The sequence below is a fragment of the Pan paniscus genome, chromosome 18 (genome assembly GCF_029289425.2).
Source record: "Pan paniscus chromosome 18, NHGRI_mPanPan1-v2.0_pri, whole genome shotgun sequence".
NCBI lineage: Eukaryota > Metazoa > Chordata > Mammalia > Primates > Hominidae > Pan > Pan paniscus.
This window is the reverse complement of record NC_073267.2, coordinates 77,715,120-77,733,357: the sequence shown is the minus strand read 5'-3', so window position 1 is coordinate 77,733,357 and position 18,238 is coordinate 77,715,120. Positions and strand designations below refer to the sequence as shown.

At 41.7% G+C, this 18,238-nt stretch overlaps 1 protein-coding gene across 9 annotated transcripts in view; it reads right to left on the bottom strand.

The window, feature by feature from the left end:
• The window catches only part of NFATC3 (nuclear factor of activated T cells 3), a 147,846-nt gene that overhangs the window by 40,978 nt on the left and 88,630 nt on the right, over positions 1-18,238 (bottom strand). For all 9 annotated transcript variants that reach the window (XM_034940507.3, XM_055100358.2, XM_034940512.3 and 6 more), the window contains exons 6-8: positions 13,762-13,902; positions 6,751-6,806; positions 4,907-5,033 (exon numbers count right to left, since the gene is read on the bottom strand). In XM_034940507.3, coding sequence (XP_034796398.1) covers positions 4,907-5,033; positions 6,751-6,806; positions 13,762-13,902 — 324 coding nt within the window. The remainder of the gene's footprint in view (positions 1-4,906; positions 5,034-6,750; positions 6,807-13,761; positions 13,903-18,238) is intronic.

Below are 18,238 nucleotides of genomic sequence, written 5' to 3'. Positions count from 1 at the left end.
CGATGGCTGCTGACCTAGGCATCTCTGCCTAGGAAGAGAGACCCAGGAAGCCCCCCTCCCGCAACAGCTCAGAGATGCTTGCTCCCGGTGTCTGGCCCCTCCCTGCTCCTGGTGCCCATTTCAATCTTGGAGCGAGGTTGAGGCCGAGTCTGGGTGATGTTGCAACCCAGCCAGGTGTGTGTATGCTTGGGGCAGTGCTGACACACCAGACCCCTGCCGCCTCAGCCCCCTCCAGACTTTGGGCACTGATGAGCATGGGAGGGAGGTCGAAGTAGGGCTGAGGGCAGCTCAGCCCTGGTTTGCAGGCGCCCCTTGACAGAAACAACCTGGGCACCATGAACAGCAACAGGAGGCAGACAGGTTCCTGGGTGGAAAGAGGTGGGTTGCCAGTGAAGCCCCACCTTCAGGGTGGAGAAGGCCTGAAGTCTGGGGGCTGGGCTGCCAGTCCCACAGACCAGAGTGCGAACTTATGGTGCTTTTTCCGGGCCCACCCATGGCCACCCCATGGACCAGTCAGCATGCACTTTCTCTCCTCTGAAGCCCATATAAAACCTGGACTCATCCATACTCAAAAAGAGAAAACAGGATGACCAGCTGTGGAGAGGAGCTACCCACCCCAGGGTCTCCTCTCTGCTGAGGGCTGAGAAGACAACAGGACAACCTGCCTGTGGAGAGGAGCTACCCATTCTAGAGTTTCCTCTCTGCTGAGGGCTGAACACTTGGGACACCCTGGCTGCAGAGAGGAGCTACCCTCTGTGGGTCTTCTCTGAGCTCTTCTATTGCTCAAAAAAGCTCCTCTTCATCCCGCTCACCCTCCATTTGTCCGTGTACCTCATTCTTCCTGGGCACAGGACAAGAACTCAGTGGGGCTGAAAGAGTTGTAATACAAACAGGGTTGAAACAGGCCCCCTGCTCGCTATGTTGGCAGCAACAAGGAGAGAAGAGCTGCGGCCTTCAGGAAGCCCAGACCTAGGAGCTCTCTGAGCCAGGGCTGTGACACCCTCTTTGGGGCTCTGAGGTTCCTGGCATCTCAAGTTTCTAGGAGCCACCATGTTCCCCAGTGCCAGCCATGGAAGCTGCCTGTGGTATCCCTGGTCCAGCTGCAGCCTCACAGGGCGCCACCACCCATGCTGGCGCCTAGAGCTGCCAGACCCTCCATAGCCAGCGTGCCTGGCTGTGAGCAGTGGCTGGACCCCACGCTCACTCACTCACACACCCCTTCCCACTCTGCTCACCCTTTGCAGGCATGGGATCCAGGCCAGTTGCACGAGCCGAATGCAGCTTGCCAGGCCAAGTGGCCCCAGAGGGCTGTGGGCAAAGGTGCCACTAGCCACAGGGGTTTTCGGCTGGCAAAGTGACACCTCAAGGATCCCATAACAATATGACTATCTAAAAATTGTATAAGTAAAATTTTAAAAGGAGTTATTTGCCATAAACAAAATCTCTAAATAAAGTATTCATACAAATTAATGACACAAACAAAATAACACTAACATAACAGAGATCAGGTCATACAAAATACTAAGAAGTTATTACAATTCTGTAAAATTCACTGTTGATGATGAAAAATTAAAGTGTTCAGTTACAAAACTATATATGGGCTAGTCCCATTTCCATTTTTTAAAAATTTTGTTTATATGTGGATCAAAGGAATCTGGAAGAACAGAATGATAGTCTCAGAATAGAAGAGAATTTAAATGTTTTTTTTGTTGTTGTTTTGTTTTTGTTTTTGTTTTGAGATGGAGTCTTGTTCTGTCACCCAGGCTGGAGTGCAGTGGTGTGATCTCAGCTCACTGCAAGCTCCGCCTCCTGGGTTCACGCCATTCTCCTGCCTCAGCCTCCCCAGCAGCTGGGACTACAGGCTCACGACGCCACGCCCGGCTCATTTTTTTGTATTTTTAGTAGAGACAGGGTTTCACCCCATGTTAGCCAGGATGGTCTTGATCTCCTGACCTCGTGATCCACCCAAAGTGCTGGGATTACAGGCGTGAGCTACAGCGCCTGGCCAAGAATTTGAATGTTTTAATATAGTCTTTCCACCTGTCTTTTTTTTTTTTAATTACAGTAATGTACTGACTTTTGTAAAAATTTTATTCAAAATGTCATTTTAGAAAAAAATGAAAAAAGCTAAATGCTACAGAGATAGTAACCAACCAGAACAAGTACTACACAAGCATTCCTGTGTGTCTATTCTTCTGTTAGTGTATGCCACCTGATTTGTCATCTATCAACCATAAGGCCAGTGATGAGTTACAGTGCAACCCAATGTTTTCTTTCCATTCCAGAGCTCTACTGATTTCCATTCCCAAATGTAATATCCTCTAGGATTCTGCCTTTTTATTGTCCTCCCAATACATGGGCTGAAAGGCGGCAAATTCTCCTGGATTGCCTTTTTTTTTTTTTTTTTTTTTTTGAGACGGAGTCTCGCTCTGTCGCCCAGGCTGGAGTGCAGTGGCGCGATCTCGGCTCACTGAAAGCTCTGCCTCCCGGGTTCATGCCATTCTCCTGCCTCAGCCTCCCGAGTAGCTGGGACTACAGGCGCCTGCCACAATGCCCGGCTGATTTTTTGTATTTTTAGTAGAGACGGGGTTTCACTGTGGTCTCAATCTCCTGACCTCATGATCCGCCCACCTCGGCCTCCCAAAGTAGCGGGGCCACAGGTGTGAGCCACCGCGCCCGGCCCCTGGTTTGCCTTTCAATTACTACCATTATAAGGTAGTAAGTAATCAAACCCCCTAATCTGCTTGACTGATTTTGCTTTTCCTTATTGCAATCTGGAAAGCCCTCTTCTTTCTCATTCAGGTTAGAGTCTACAATCCCTCATCTCAACAGTATTTGATAACCTTTTTGGACAGGACGTACCCCATTCTGGAGGAGATGCATACCTTACCACCCGCCTTGAAGAATTTGAGTGCTACTTAAGAAAGTTTAACAGCAGGTCAACTTGTTACCAAGGGGTATGAAAAACAAAAAGGGAGGAAAAAGAAAATTAAACCCCTGGGCCAGGCGCGGTGGCTCACACCTGCAATCCCAGCGCTTTGGAAGGCCAAGGCAAGCGGATTGCCTGAGGTCAGGAGTTCGAGACCAGCCTGGCCAACGTGGTGAAACCCCGTCTCTACTAAAAATACAAAAATTAGCCAGGGTACCTGTAATCCCAGCTACTTGGGAGGCTGAGGCAGGAAAATCATATGAACTTGAACCCTGGAGGCGGAGGTTGCAGTGACCCAAGATCACACCACTGTACTCAAGCCTGCGCAACAGGGTAAGACTCTCTCTCAAAATAAATAAATAAATAAATAAATAAACCCCTAATTACAGAATTAATTATAATAGTATCTGTAAATTGATGATCAACATCAATGGTGCCCTTCAATCAAGTCTAGAATGCTACTAGGTTTCTGTAGAGAACTTTCTCTCTCTTTACAAAAACTATTTCTGTGTGTTTTTTTGTTTGTTCGTTTGTTTGTTTTTTGAGACAGAGTCTCGCTCTGTCGCCCAGGCTGGAGTGCAGTGGCGCGATCTTGGCTCACTGCAAGCTCCACCTCCTGGGTTCACGCCATTCTCCTGCCTCAGCCTCCTGAGTAGCTGGGACTACAGGCGCCCGCCACCACGCCCGGCTAATTTTTTTATTTTTTAGTAGAGACGGGGTTTCACCATGTTAGCCAGGATGGTCTCGATCTCCTGACCTCGTGATCCACCCACCTCAACCTCCCAAAGTGCTGGGATTACAAAGTGTGAGCCACAGCGCCCGGCCTACAAAAACTATTTCAAACATTCTCCATGATTGTCCAACTGTGAAATCACCCAAACTTCCCTCTGCTCACAACAGGACACTTCATGTCATTTTTTGCAGAAAAAACCTAAAGCTATCATATGGAAGCTCCTTAAACTCTCCATTACTAAATCTACAAACTTTTTTCATCTACATCCATCTTAATCCATCTTCTTTATCTTCTTTCCCTTCTGTTCCTTCTCCCCTCTAAGGCCCATTTTAAATCCTATCCCCTCATCTGTCCCCAAAACCTGATATTCTTTATCATCACTGATGTTCTGTCTGTATATTCAAAACACTCTTGGTGTTTGAATCACCTTCTTGGACTTATCTCATGTAAATCTCACTCCTCAGAGTCACTAATTTCAGAAAAGATTAAACTGGTTCTTGACACTTTATAAAGAAAAGAAATATGAGGAAAATGATTTTGAAACACAAGTCTGATCATGTTACCTTTCTGTTAAAGCTCATTTCTTTTTTTTTTTTTTTTTTTTGTGACGGAGTTTCGCTCTTGTTTCCCAGGCTGGAGTGCAATGGTGCGATCTCGGCTCACCGCAACCTCCACTCCTGGGTTCAAGCAATTCTCCTGGCTCAGCCTCCTGAGTAGCTGGGATGACAGGCATGCACCACCACACCCGGCTAATTCTGTATTTTTAGTAAAGATGAAGTTTTTCCATCCATGTTGGTCAGGCTGGTCTCAAACACCCAACCTCAGGTGATCCTCCCACCTCGGCCTCCCAAAGTGCTGGGATTACAGGCATGAGCCACTGCGCCTGGCCACACTGCCTTTTTATGGTGCTAAGGGTACAAGGAGAGTTCATGACCCAGAACCACACACATACTCACAAACACCTGCCCCTCTGTAATGCTGGGAATTTTTGATAAAAACCCTTCTGAAAAAAGACCTTAAACCTACCGTCCATCTTCTAATTTCCTTATAATAAATCATTACAAAATAACAACTGAGACCACATCTAATATTTAAAGTCAACAAAAACTTTAGAGTGGGCATCTGTTGGTGTTTTCATTGTTTATAAGCACTCTACCTTAAACACTGTAATATAGGATTTGTTAAATAACTTTTTATTCATTAGGAAAGAAAGCTCTATAGTAAACCATCATGACTCCTCGTACCTGGTGTATAAGTAAAACGTTGAGACTGGCTTTTTTTCCTCTTGCCATTGCAAAGATAAAAGTGCACCTGCACTGCAGCTGTAACTGCTGGGTTATGATATGGAGGAACTTCAAGGACAATGTGAGCCTAAGGATGGAAAGCAAGATTGTGTTACACTCAGAACTAAAAATGAAATGCACCTGTTAAACACATCACAACTCATGAGTCTTAACTACAAGGCTCCAGCATAGATAATTATGCACATCAGCTAGTCATATACATCATCTGGAGATTTACTAAAGGGATACTTCAGTCTTGAAAGAGATAAGTCCTTTAATCAATAAAAGAGAAATTGCTTTTTACTCACCCAATTGGGTTTCTGGTTGTAGCAGAAGTAAAAAGTCTTACATACTATGTAGTGAGATGTTTTACTCTACTGAATATTACATGTTACTGTGTATCTTAACAGTAAATTCATTCTGATTTTTAATTAGGTTTAATGGTTCCCAAGTGGCATTATAGTTTAGATTTCTTATTTTAAATTTTATATTCAAAATGTTCTAAACTGGAGCCAGGTGCGATAGCTCACACCTGTAATCCCAGCACTTTGGGAGGCTGAGGTGGGCGGATCACTTGAGGTCAGGAGTTTGAGATCAGCCTGGCCAACATGTTAAAACCCTATCTGTACTAAAAATACAAATTAGCCAGGCATGATATTGCACGCCTGTAGTCCCAGCTACTCAGGAGTCTGAGGCAGGAGAATTGCTTGAACCCGGGAGGCAGAGGCTGCAGTGAGCCGAGACTACACCACTGCACTCCAGCCTGCACGACAGAGCTAGACTCCATCTAAAAATAAATAAATAAAAATTAAAAAAATAAAATAATCCAAATGTTCTAAACCGGCATTAAACAAAATATGTATCTATATCAAAAATAATTTTACAAAACCAAGGTGAAAATCTTTAGCCCCAAACCAAATACAATCCTCAACCTAACTGCTCCAGATCTTTGGAAAGCACTGTGGGAAGTGGTATTCCCTAGCCCAGAAAATGCTCTGTCTCCATTCCAACCACCATAACAAGACCAAAACTTTCAATGTAGAATCCTAGAAAGCTTAACTAAATAGCTGAAGAGTTAGAAATATGTGTTAAGTACACAATTCCCTAAGGACTTGTCTTGCTCCTATCTTTTACCCACTACATATGTTCTTTCTCTTTTTTATTTCTCCATGAAGGCCTATACATATGTTCTTTATTGAATTTGTTTTTATTCCTAAATGAGTTCAGAGAAATTAATGATAATTTCAATAAGAACCTTCTGATGATCTTTCATTTCTAGTTTCTCCTTCCCTATATACAATAAGGAGAAAAGAAGACACTAACTGGTTATCTTTTCTAAACTTCAATTTAATTTACTTTAATACTAGGTAAATATTTTACTTCCAAACCGCTAGAAATTTTACTTTTTTAGACAGGGTCTCACTCTGTCACTCAGGCTGCAGTGCAGTGGCATGATCATGGCTCACTGCAGCCTTGGACCTCCCAGGCTCAGGTGATCCTCCCACCTCAGCCTCCCAAGTGGCTGGTACTACAGGCGCACCTCACCACGCATGGCTAATTTTTTGTATTTTAGAGACAGGGTTTTACCATGTTGCTCGGGCTTGTCTCAACTCCTGGGCTCAAACAATCCTCCTGCTTCAGACTCCCAAAGTGCTGGGATTATAGGCATGAGCCACCATGCCCAGCCTAATTTTACTTTTTTATTAATCAATATACAAAAGAGTCATCCATACCATAAAGCAGCACTATTCAATTTTCTATTCAGTGTCTTAAATATTTCTTAAGAATTAAGGTAAATTTCTTACCCCTTGACATTTTTCCCTGATTATCTTCCCTTCTACCTCCCACTGAGGTCGTCCATCTATTGAAAGAAAGAGTTTATAGTTAAAAGCAATTCATATCAGAAAGCATACAGACAAAATCTAATGCATGGATAGTATCACAAATTTATTAACAAAGGGGATCTTTTTTCCACTGACTTCCATTATGAAAATAAAATATAAATATGTACAAATGGGGAAAATACAAGGAGAAAGATCTTGGGCTGCCCGGGTTAGCAGATCCCACTGAGTTCATTCTAACCATCTACCCAAGTGATGTTTAAAAGCCCTCTGAGAGATACCATCTCACACCGGTTAGAATGGCGATCATTAAAAAGTCAGGAAACAACAGGTGCTGGAGAGGATGTGGAGAAATAGGAACACTTTTACACTGTTGGTGGGACTGTAAACTACTTCAACCATTGTGGAAGACAGTGTGGCGATTCCTCAAAGATCTAGAACTAGAAATACCATTTGACCCAGCCATCCCATTGCTGGGTATATACCCAAAGGATTATAAATCATGCTGCTATAAAGACACATGCACACATATGTTTATTGTGGCACTATTCACAACAGCAAAGACTTGGAACCAACCCAAATGTCCATGAATGATAGACTGGATTAAGAAAATGTGGCACATATACCCCATGGAATACTATGCAGCCATAAAAAATGATGAGTTAATGTCCTTTGTAGGGACATGGATGAAGCTGGAAACCATCATTCTCAGCAAACTATCGCAAGGACAAAAAACCAAACACTGCATGTTCTCACTCATAGGTGGGAATTGAACAATGAGAACACACTTGAGACACAGGAATGGGGAACATCACACACTGGGGCCTGTCGTGGGGTGGGGGAAAGTGGAAGGGATAGCATTAGGAGATATATCTAATGTAAACGACAAGTTAATGGGTGCAGCACACCAACATGGCACATCTACACCTATGTAACAAACCTGCAAGTTGTGCATATGTACCCTAGAACTTAAAGTATAATTTAAAAAAAATAAAATTAAAAAATAAATAAAAGCCCTCTGAGAACACCGCCATCAAGTGGTGGCCACCTTTTGCTTGTACAACTAAAATGACAGGAAACTCACTTCCTCACCAGGTAACTCATTCCATCTTGGATAATAAATGCTGCTAGAAGGCTCCTCGTGATAAATGAAATGTCTCTTTATGGTATCCAACAACTAGGCTAAACATTATTCCTTGCCGTCACAAAATAAAATCTTGATTGCTTCTCTGTGAGATTATATTTCAGATGTTGAAAAGTTGTTATATCTGCTTTTGTCTCCTCTCCTACTGGCTAGCATCCCCAGTTCTGTGCCTATTCCTTACATAATATTTTAGACTTCATGGTCTCTGCTTAAACATGCTCCTCCAAATTCACAAGGCCCAGGACTGAATAACCTAGGTGAGAAATGACCAAGCATGGTACAGAATGACTGAGGCTCTAACCACCGTACATGGAAATGCTGTGTCTTTGTTAATGAAAGCTTTCTTGGGGTGCAGGCGGGGAAGCTTTCTTGGGAGCACCATATGCTGACTCTCACAATAAGTATGTGACCAAGGGTCTATACATTTCCTACTGCCATGTTCCCATACTGTGCACTTAATGCAGCTGAGTTGGTATTTTTCTCCCAGCCCTTTGGAACATTACTTACTCCCAGCAGGGAGACTTCATTTTGTTGGATCCCTTGACTTGTCAAAATATTTTTTAGATACTGATGGTCCTAAAAAATGTTTCCTAGGCTTTCCAGATTTCTGTCACCTGAAGATTTGGCCAACACATTTTCTGTCTCTTCATCCTAAGTGAACTACTCATTTGGAGACAGCCTTATCTGCTACTAAAGCTCTCCGACTGATGTACAATTATTCCAAGCATTCTTTTTGTGTCATGGGCATTCACCCAGTGACTAAGCCACACACAGCTTGCATCACTTCTTCATCTGGTCTGTGAAGTTATCATGAAATATTTCATCAAATGCTTTCCAGGTTGTAACTATCATTTTCCAGTCCAGTAACTAGACAATGGTTACTTCTGCTGCACAAGAGATACTACAGGCAAGTGCTACACCTACTTAAAATTACAGCTCAGTTCAGCAATCATTTGCTGGATCCTTATGTGCCAGACACTTCATATTACTGAGATAACTGAGACAGGATGCCCTGCCTTCAGCCTGTGGATGAAAGGCAAACGCAAACAGTTGATTATAATAAAATGTGTTGGGTACAATAATTAATAAAGGTACACTCTGAATAAACCAAGAACACAGGGATCAGGGTCTTCAACCTAATCTTGGGGAGGGGTAGTGAGAGAAGGAAGGCTTCCTGGAAGAGCTCTTGAACTGAGACTTAACATGAGACAGAACTCATAATATGAGGAAAGGGTAATTATAGACAGAAGAGACAGCATGAGCACAGGCAAGATGACAAGAACCCCTAAGATATAGAGACTTAACAAGCAGCTGTGATGCTGTATAAAGTATGAGGCAAGGAGCAGTAAGAAAGAGGGTTGGAAAGACTGGCAGCAGATTATGGCCTGAATGCCATAATAAGGAGCCTAGAAAATGAAGGGGATCACTGAAGGTGCTTTTAAAATGGGAGTTACATGTTTACAACTGCAATCTCCTCTAAAACCAGTAACTGCCACCATTTAACATGATTCAACTTCAGTCAAAAGCTCTTAAATGTGAAGCTCTGGGCCAAATAAATGAATTCAATAATACCTATTAATTGTATTCATGCACAGATGAATTTTTACAGTGGAAAGGAAGGGACAGCTCTGAGACACCGTCTCTTCCTCCTGCTCCTTATTCACCTAAAATGTGACACCTACAGAAAGACCTTCCTTGATGACTTGATACAAACAGTTCACAATTCAGTCTCTATCACTATACCCTCTTCATACAATTTTATCTGGAATAATCTTGTTCATTTATTTGTTTATAGGTGCTTCCCCCACTACAATGTAAGCTCTATCAGAGCACGCAACCTGAAGGTTGTATTCAACATTATATCCCCAATGCCTAGACTAGTGTCTATATCACATAGCACTGCTACATAAATAATTGATGAATTAATAAATTATGAAACAGAACTGATGTTTTTTGAAGACAGGCAGGGTATGGGTCAGGGTTGAAGGGAAGTTAATTTTAAAGGAGAATAAGACAGCCACATACTTCCAGCTCAAAGAGAAGATGCTGATATTATTAATCAAGTTAAGAAACCCAGAGAGAAAAACTAGTTTGTAAAGTCAGATATGTTTTCATATTTTAAGTATCAGTGAGACATTTATGAAGCAATATCCAGTGGGTATTTTAAATTTCAGGTTAAAGTTTAAGAGAAACATGTTGCTACAGAGAGAGATTTGGGAGCTAATAAAATTTCTCAAAAAGAAGGAAAACAATGAGAAGAAAAATGAGTAGAAAACCTTAGAAAACATCTATATTTAAGAGCCAGAAAAATTCGTATAAAAAAAAAACAAGAATAAAGATGTGTGAGAACCAGATAACAACAAAGCCAAGGGGGAAAAGTGTTAAGAAGGAGAGTAAGTAGCTGGCTGTCAAATTTTTAGGTGATTATGATTTCAATGAAGTGAAAGACAAAAGATTAAAGAGTAGCAGGTAAGGAAATGAAAGCATATGATACTACTTTTTTGAGAGGGTGGATGCTAAGCGATAGAGAAATGAAACAAAAGCTTAAGAGGATGACAGATTTAAGAGAAAGGGAATATTTAGGATGAGAAGACATAAACATAATTAAACTCCAAGAAGAAGGATCCAGTAGAAAAAGATAGAGAAATTATAAAAGAGAGGTGATGGGGGCACCGTATAGCCTTTAATACTTAAGTTTTAAAAAGATAAAAGAATGAAAACATTAAAATTTTAATTAAGAAAAAACATAATAAAAAAAGTAAAAAGAAGTTAAATATAGAAATCAGTGAAACAGAAAGGCACACTGAAAGGTTTGATAAAGCCAAGAACTATGGAAAGACTGGTAAAAAATCCAGAAATGGCATAAATAAATAACAGGAATAAAAGAGTGGGGGGATATAACTCCAGATGCAAAAAGAGAATACTGTGAGCTAATTAATGTCAATAGATTTGAAAATGTAGGGGAAAGGAATAAAGTCCTAGAAAAATATATATGACCAGGTGGGCACATAGGCTCACGCCTGTAATCCAAGCACTTTGGGAGGCCAAGACGGGCGGATCACCTGAGATCAGGAGTTCAAGACCAGCCTGGCCAACATGGTGAAACCCCATCTCTATTTTAAAAAATACAAAAATTAGCCAGGTGTGGAGGCAGGTGCCTGTAATCCCAGCTATTTGGGAGACTGAGGCAGGAGAATCCCTTGAACCCGGGAGGCAGAGGCCGCAGTGAGCCAAGACCACACCACGGCATTGCAGCCTGGGAAACAAGAGCGAAACTCCATCCCAAAATTAAAACAACAAAAAAAAAAGAAAAGAAAAGAAAGAAAGAAAAATATATATGACCAGAACAAACTCAAGAAGAAACAAATCTGACTAGTCCTACAACCACAAATAGAAATATATCACAAGTTAATGGCTCCCCACAAAGACAGTCCCCTGTCCAGAAGGTTTTGGAGGTGAGCTCTGTCACATATGCAAGGAAACATGAGAGTACTCAACAGATACTGTTAATGAATGGAAAAAGAAGAGGCACTTCCCCCAAATCACTCTGATATCCGGAATATATAAAGAATTCCTTAAGTCACTAAGAAAATGAAAAATGATCCAATGGAGAAAACAGGCAAAGACACAGTTATTGCACAGTAAATGAAATATTAATGGTCCGTAACAACCTCAACAGCTATCAGGGAAATTCAAACCCAAATTTCAAAATACCATTTCACCCCTAGTGGATTAAAAAAATTTAAGAATTTTAATATTCTTGCCTATGCCTACCAGGTACAGCAGTGCCAAAAACTGGACAATATCGAAATATCCAGTAAGAGAAAGGATAATAAATTGTGGTACATTCATACAACGAAAAACTTTATAGTAGTGAAAGGTCTTCAGTTACATGGATCAGTCTTAAAACATTAAGACCTCTGAAAATACAATTTTTCAAAGAATACAGGCAATATCGTACAAAGTCCAAAAACAGAAAAAAAAAAAAAAAAAAAGATGTTGAGCATTTAGGTTGTTTCCATTTTTTGGCAATTATAAATAGTTTTATATGGTTGAAAAGCAAGGGTTACAGCCAGGTGCGGTGGCTCACGCCTCTAATTCCAGCACTTTGGGAGGCCGAGACGGGTGGATCATGAGGTCAGGAGTTAGAGACCAGCCTGGCCAATATGGTGAAACCCCATTTCTACTAAAAATCCAAAACTTAGCTGGGCATGGTGGTGGGCGCCTGTAATCCCAGCTACTCGGGAGGCTGAGGCAGAAGAATTGCTTGAACACGGAGGTGGAGGTTGCAGTGAGCTGAGATAGTGCCACTGCACTCCAGCCTGGGTAACAGAGCGAGGCTCCGTCTCAAAAAAAAGAAAAGCAAGGGTCAATTCGGATGATGGTTCCATTTGAGAAGGGGGACCCAGGGGCTTTCAAAGGTAAATGTATTTCTTAAACTTGGTAGTAGGTTTAAGTATTTGTTATATTATATTATTCTTATAAAAATAGTCTTTCATGACTGGCGCATAGATCCTAGCACTTTGGGAGGCTGAGGTGGGCAGATCACTTGAGGTCAAGAGTTTAAGAACCAGCCTAGCCAAGGTGGCAAAATCCCGTGTCTACCAAAAATACAAAAATTAGCCAGGTGTGGTGGCGTGTGCCTGTAATCCCAGCTACTCGGGAGGCTGAGGCAGGAGAATCGCTTTAACCTAGGAGGCGGAGGTTGCAGTGAGCCAAGTTTGTGCCATTGCACTCCAGCCTAGCCAGCAGAACAAGTCACTGTCTCAAAAAAAAAAAGTCTTTCATAAGTTTTAAACGTTTTTAAAACTGAGAGGAAACAACTGATGTAAAAGTGTTTTAAATATGCACAAGAAGGAATAAAATCAAACACCCTGATAAACATTGAATTCTTCTACTTTAAAAATAATTGAGGTATAATTCACATACTATAAAATCCATCCTTTTAAAGTATACTACTCAGAGGGTTGGGGGATATTCACAGAGCAGTACAACCATCACCACTATCTAATTCCAGAAGATTTCCATCACTCCAAAAGGAAACCCAGTTCCCATCAGCAGTCACTCACTACTGACAACTTCCTCCAACCACTGGTAAGCACTAATCTACTTTTGGTTTCTGGATTGCCTATACTGGACATTTTATACAAATGGAGTCATATACTATGTGTCCTTTTATGCTGGCTTCCTTCACTTAGCCTATTTTCAGGGTTTATCCATGCTGTAGCATGTATGAGTACTTCATTAATTTTTATAACCAAGTAATATTCCATTGTATGGCTATATCACATTTTGTTTATCCATTCATCAGTTGGTGAGCATTTAGGTTGTTTCCATTTTTTGGCAATTATAAATAAAGTTGCTATAAATATTTGTCTCTAAGTTCATGTACGGACATGTATTTCTAACCCTTTCAAGTATACACTTAGGAGTAGAGTTGCTGGGGGAATTCTACTTTTCAGACATCTTAAATTATTATTATTATATTATTATTTAGAAACAAGGTTTCACTCTGTTGCCCAGGCTGAGGAGTGAAGTGCCACAATCAGAGCTCACTGTAACCTAGAACTTCTGGGCCTAAGTGATCCTCCTGCCTCAGCCTTCTGAGTAGCTGGAACTACAGGCACATGCCACCATGCCCAGCTCCTTAAAGATAATTTAACATTTATATGAAAATTTAATAAATGTTTGGTTTAAAATAAAATCGAGTGCAAAATGACACCCATAGCTTTATGAAAACTACTTTGTAATTTTTGTTACAGAAACATCTAAATAATTTATTTTACCCTTTGCCCCTTAGTTTGAAGTCAATCAACTCATATATTACTTACCTTGTCCTTTTTCAAGAAAAATGATTTTGGATTCTGGAAGAAAATTAGATCCAGTCACAATCATTTCATGACCTCCATTTACAGAACAACTGTTGATACTGTACTTCTCAATATGAGGAAGTTCTTGAGCAGACCGCTGGGCTGTTTTTAATTTTTTTAAAGAGTTGAGAAAAAACAAAATATTAGTTAAAAATCTTTGATACATAAATGACAAACTCAAGCTACAAAAAGAAAATAAAGAGAAGCAAATTTTGGGATTCATTTAGGCTTTTAAAATTCAAGACAATGGCAACAAAACACACTAAAAGAACTAAGCTGTTTATAAAACAAAATAGATATATTAATGTGATTTCTAAGTATATTTATTTAAGAAAGGGTCTCACTCTGTTGCCCAAATTGGAGCACAGTGATGTGATCCTAGCTCCCTGCAGCCTCCAGTTCCTGGGCTCAAGTGATGCTCCCATCTCAGTCTCCCAAGTAGCTGGGGCTACAGATGCATGCCACCATGCTCAGCTAATTTTTTTTTTTTAATAGCAACATGGTCTCACTTTGTCGTCCAGCCTGGTCTCAAACTCCTGGCTTCAAACAATCCTCCTGCCTTGGCCTCCCAAAGTGCTGGCATTATAGGCTTGAGCCAGCACACCCAGCCAATTATTTTCTTAGACTACAACTATAAAGAAACTAATAAAACTTCATTAATATCTTCAACTTCATACTGACTCCAACACATTTACCTCATCTGCTTTTCTTTTTGCTTAAATGTTTAATATGTTTCTTCTATGCAACTATCCGTTAAAATCTATAAATCTAATTACAAAAAGCATGTAAGTCCAAAGATGTATAATTATATTGCGTGCAATGAAGAGAAGACAAGTTCTAGGAAACTACTACTAGACAAACACCAAGTAAGCCTTTCTTTTTAAATTCATTTTATTTATTATTATTTTTTTGAGACAGAGTCTTGCTGTGTTGCCCAGGCTGGAGTGCAGTGGTGTGATCTCGGCTCACCGCAACCTCTGCCTCCCAGGTTCAAGTGATTCTCCTGCCTCAGTCTCCTGAGTAGCTGGGATTACAGGCATGTGCCACCATACCCGGCTAATTTTTTTATTTCTGGTAGAGACGGGGTTTCACCATGTTGGTCAGGCTGTTCTCAAACTCCAGACTTCAGGTGATCTGCCCGCCTCAGCCTCCCAAAGTGCTGGGATTACAGGTGTGAGCCACCGCGCCCGGCCTATATTTTTATTTTTTTTAAAGACAGAGACTTGCTCTGTTGCCCAGGTTATTTATTGCCCAGTGTGGCATGATCAGCTCACTGCAGCATCAAACTCCTGGGCTCAAGCAATACTCCCACCTCAGCCTCCCAAGTAGCTGGGACTACAAGCATGTGCCACTGTGCCTGGCCGATTTTTAATATTTTATTTTTGTAGAGATAGGGTCTCACTTTGTTGCCCAGGCTGTTCTCGAACTCCTGGGCTCAAGTGATCCTCCCACATTGGCCTCCCAAAGTGCTGGGATTACAGGTGTGAGCCACTGGGCCCAGATATTTACATTATCAACTTCTAGAAACAGTGCTTATGGTGCCACCTTTCTCTGATAATGACTGGTTCCAAGTTGCTACATTTTCTGGAGATTCTATTTCTGGCATTTCTTTCTTTTAATTGCTTGAGTTTCAAACTGTAGATTATACTTCTTTTCATTGTGTAGGTTCTCTAACGGTTGTTTTTCTTTGTTGGATTTCAGAAACGGTCATGCACTGTCACCAAGGATGAAGTGCAATGGCGTGATCACAGCTCTGCAGCCTCAACCTTCTGTGCTCAAGTGATCTTCAGATCTCACCCTCCCTAGGAGCTGGGACTATAGGAATGCATTACCATACACAACTAAAAAAAATTTTTTTTGTAGAGACAGGGTCTTATTATGTTACCCACGCTGGTCTCCAACTCCTGGGCTCAAGCAGTCCTTCTGGACATAAGCAGTACTCCTGCCTAGGCCTCCCGAAGAGTTGGGATTACAGGTGTGAGTCGGCACACCTGACCTCTAATGGTTTTTTCTTGCCAAATACCTAGATACCTAGGTTTCTCTCTGAATTAAAACAAATTTTAAAAGTGTTGATTATATCTCTTCACATTTGGAAAACAGGTCCACTTTTACTCCTAGTATGTGGGTGGGAAAACTGGTGGGTTTGAAGATCAGCTGTGTTTTCTTTGGCTAGCACAGTATTTTAAGGAAATTTAAAATGCAATGCCATTAGGAAAGCATCCATTCCCAGCTCACAACAGCTCTCAAGTACTTAATACCTAGCCACAAAAGTACATAAATTGGGACGCCAGCCCGATTCAAAGAGAGTATTATAATCAATTCTTTCATAGAAGATGCCTATGTGGGCCAGGCGCGGTGGCTCACGCCTGTAATCCCAGCACTTTGGGAGGCTGAGGTGGGCGGATAACGAGGTCAGGAGTTCGAGCCAATGAGCCCAACCTGAACACACTTTTGCTGTTACTTAGAACGTACCTGTAATCACCAACATGGTGAAAACCCGTCTCTACTAAAAATACAAAAATTAGCCAGGTATGGTGGTGCACGCCCGTAATCCTGGCTACTCTGGAGGCTGAGGTAGAAGAATCACTCGAACCCGGGAGGCGGAGGTTGCAGTAAGCCGAGATCGCGCCACTGCACTCCACCCCTGGGCAAAACAGCGAGACTCCATCTTAAAAAAAAGAAAAGAAAAGAAAAGAAAAAAGATGTGTATGCAGCCAGGCGTAGTGGCTCACGCCTGTAATCCCAGCACTTTGGAAGGCAGAGGCAGGTGGATCACCTGAGGTCAGGAATTTGAGACTAGCCTGGCCAACATGGTGAAACCCCATCTTTATTTAAAAATAAAAAAATTAGTCGGGCACAGTGGTGCATGCCTGTAATCTCAGCTATTTGGGAGGCTGAGGCAGGAGAATCTCTTGAACCTGGGAGGCGAAGATTGCAGCTAGCCAAGATCATGCCATTGCACTCCAGCCTGGGCAACAGAGTGAGACTCTGTCTCAAGAAAAAAAAAAAAAAAAAAGATAGGTATGGGATTTAGGATCAGTTATTACTTGGGATGTACCAAGCACCAATCTAGATCTCAGAAAATACTCATGTCTCTACTGTTCTAAATAGGACATGGAGAAGGGTCCGGAAAACAAACACTGATTACAGGTACATTCTAAGTAACAGCAAAGTGTGCTCAGGCTGGGTGCATTGGCTCACACCTATAATCCCAGCACTTTAGGAGACCAAGGCCGGCAGATCATCTGAGGTCAGGAGTTCAAGATCAACCTGGCCAACATGGTGAAACCCCATCTCTATTGAAAAATACAAAAATTAGCCAGGCGTGGTGGTAGGCACCTGTAATCACAGCTATTCGGGAAGCTGAGCCGGGGGAATTGTTTGAACCCAGGAGGCAGAGGTTGCAGTGAGCTGAGATCGTGCCACTGTACTCCAGCCTGGGCGACAGAGCAAGACTCCATCTCAAAAAAAAAAAAAAAAAAAAGTGTTCAACAGATGGCATAAACATGCCAAAAAACTACTTGCGTGATGAAAATAATATTTTTGAAGAATATTTAATAACAGAAGAAAACATCTATGATAGTATAAGTGAAAACTGCAAAACAAGATATAAAACTGTATCAGATAAGCCCAATTAAAAAACATTGTGTGTGTATGTGTGTTTACAAAAAGACATACAAATACAATAAAAGAAAATCGAGGCCGGGCGCAGTGGCTTACACCTGTAATCCCAGCACTTTGGGAGGCTGAGGTGGGCAGATTACTTGAAGTCAGGAGTTCAAGACCACTGTGACCAACATGGTAAAACCCCATCTCTACTAAAAATACAAAAATCAGCTGTGTGTGGTGGTGGGCACCTGTAATCCCAGCTACTTGGGAGGCTGAGGCACAAGAATTACTTGAACCTGGGAGGCAGAGATTGCAGTCAGCCGAGATTGCGCCACTGCACTCCAGCCTGGACCACACAGGGAGACTCTGTCTCAAAAAAAAAAAAAAAAAAAAAAAAAGAACAGCCAGAAAAGGTTAATACTGACTATATATAAATAGTAATATTACAAAATAATTTAATATTATACTATTCTTTGTACCATTTTGTGCTTTTTTTTTTTTTTTTTTTTGAGACAGAATCTCGTTGTTGCCAGGATGAAGTACAACGGCATGACCTCGGCTCACTGCAACCCAGCCTCCCAGGTTCAAGTGATTCCTTTGCCTCAACCTCCCAAGTAGCTGGGACTACAGGCACACGCCACCACGCCCATCTAATTTTTGTATTTTTAGTAGAGATGGGGTTTCATCGTGTTGGCCAGGATGGTGTCGATCTCTTGACGTCGTGATCTGCCCACCTCGGCCTCTCAAAGTGCTGGGATTACAGGCGTGAGCCACCATGCCCAGCCCCATTTTGCATTTTCTATATTCTCAATAATCACGTTAATTTTAT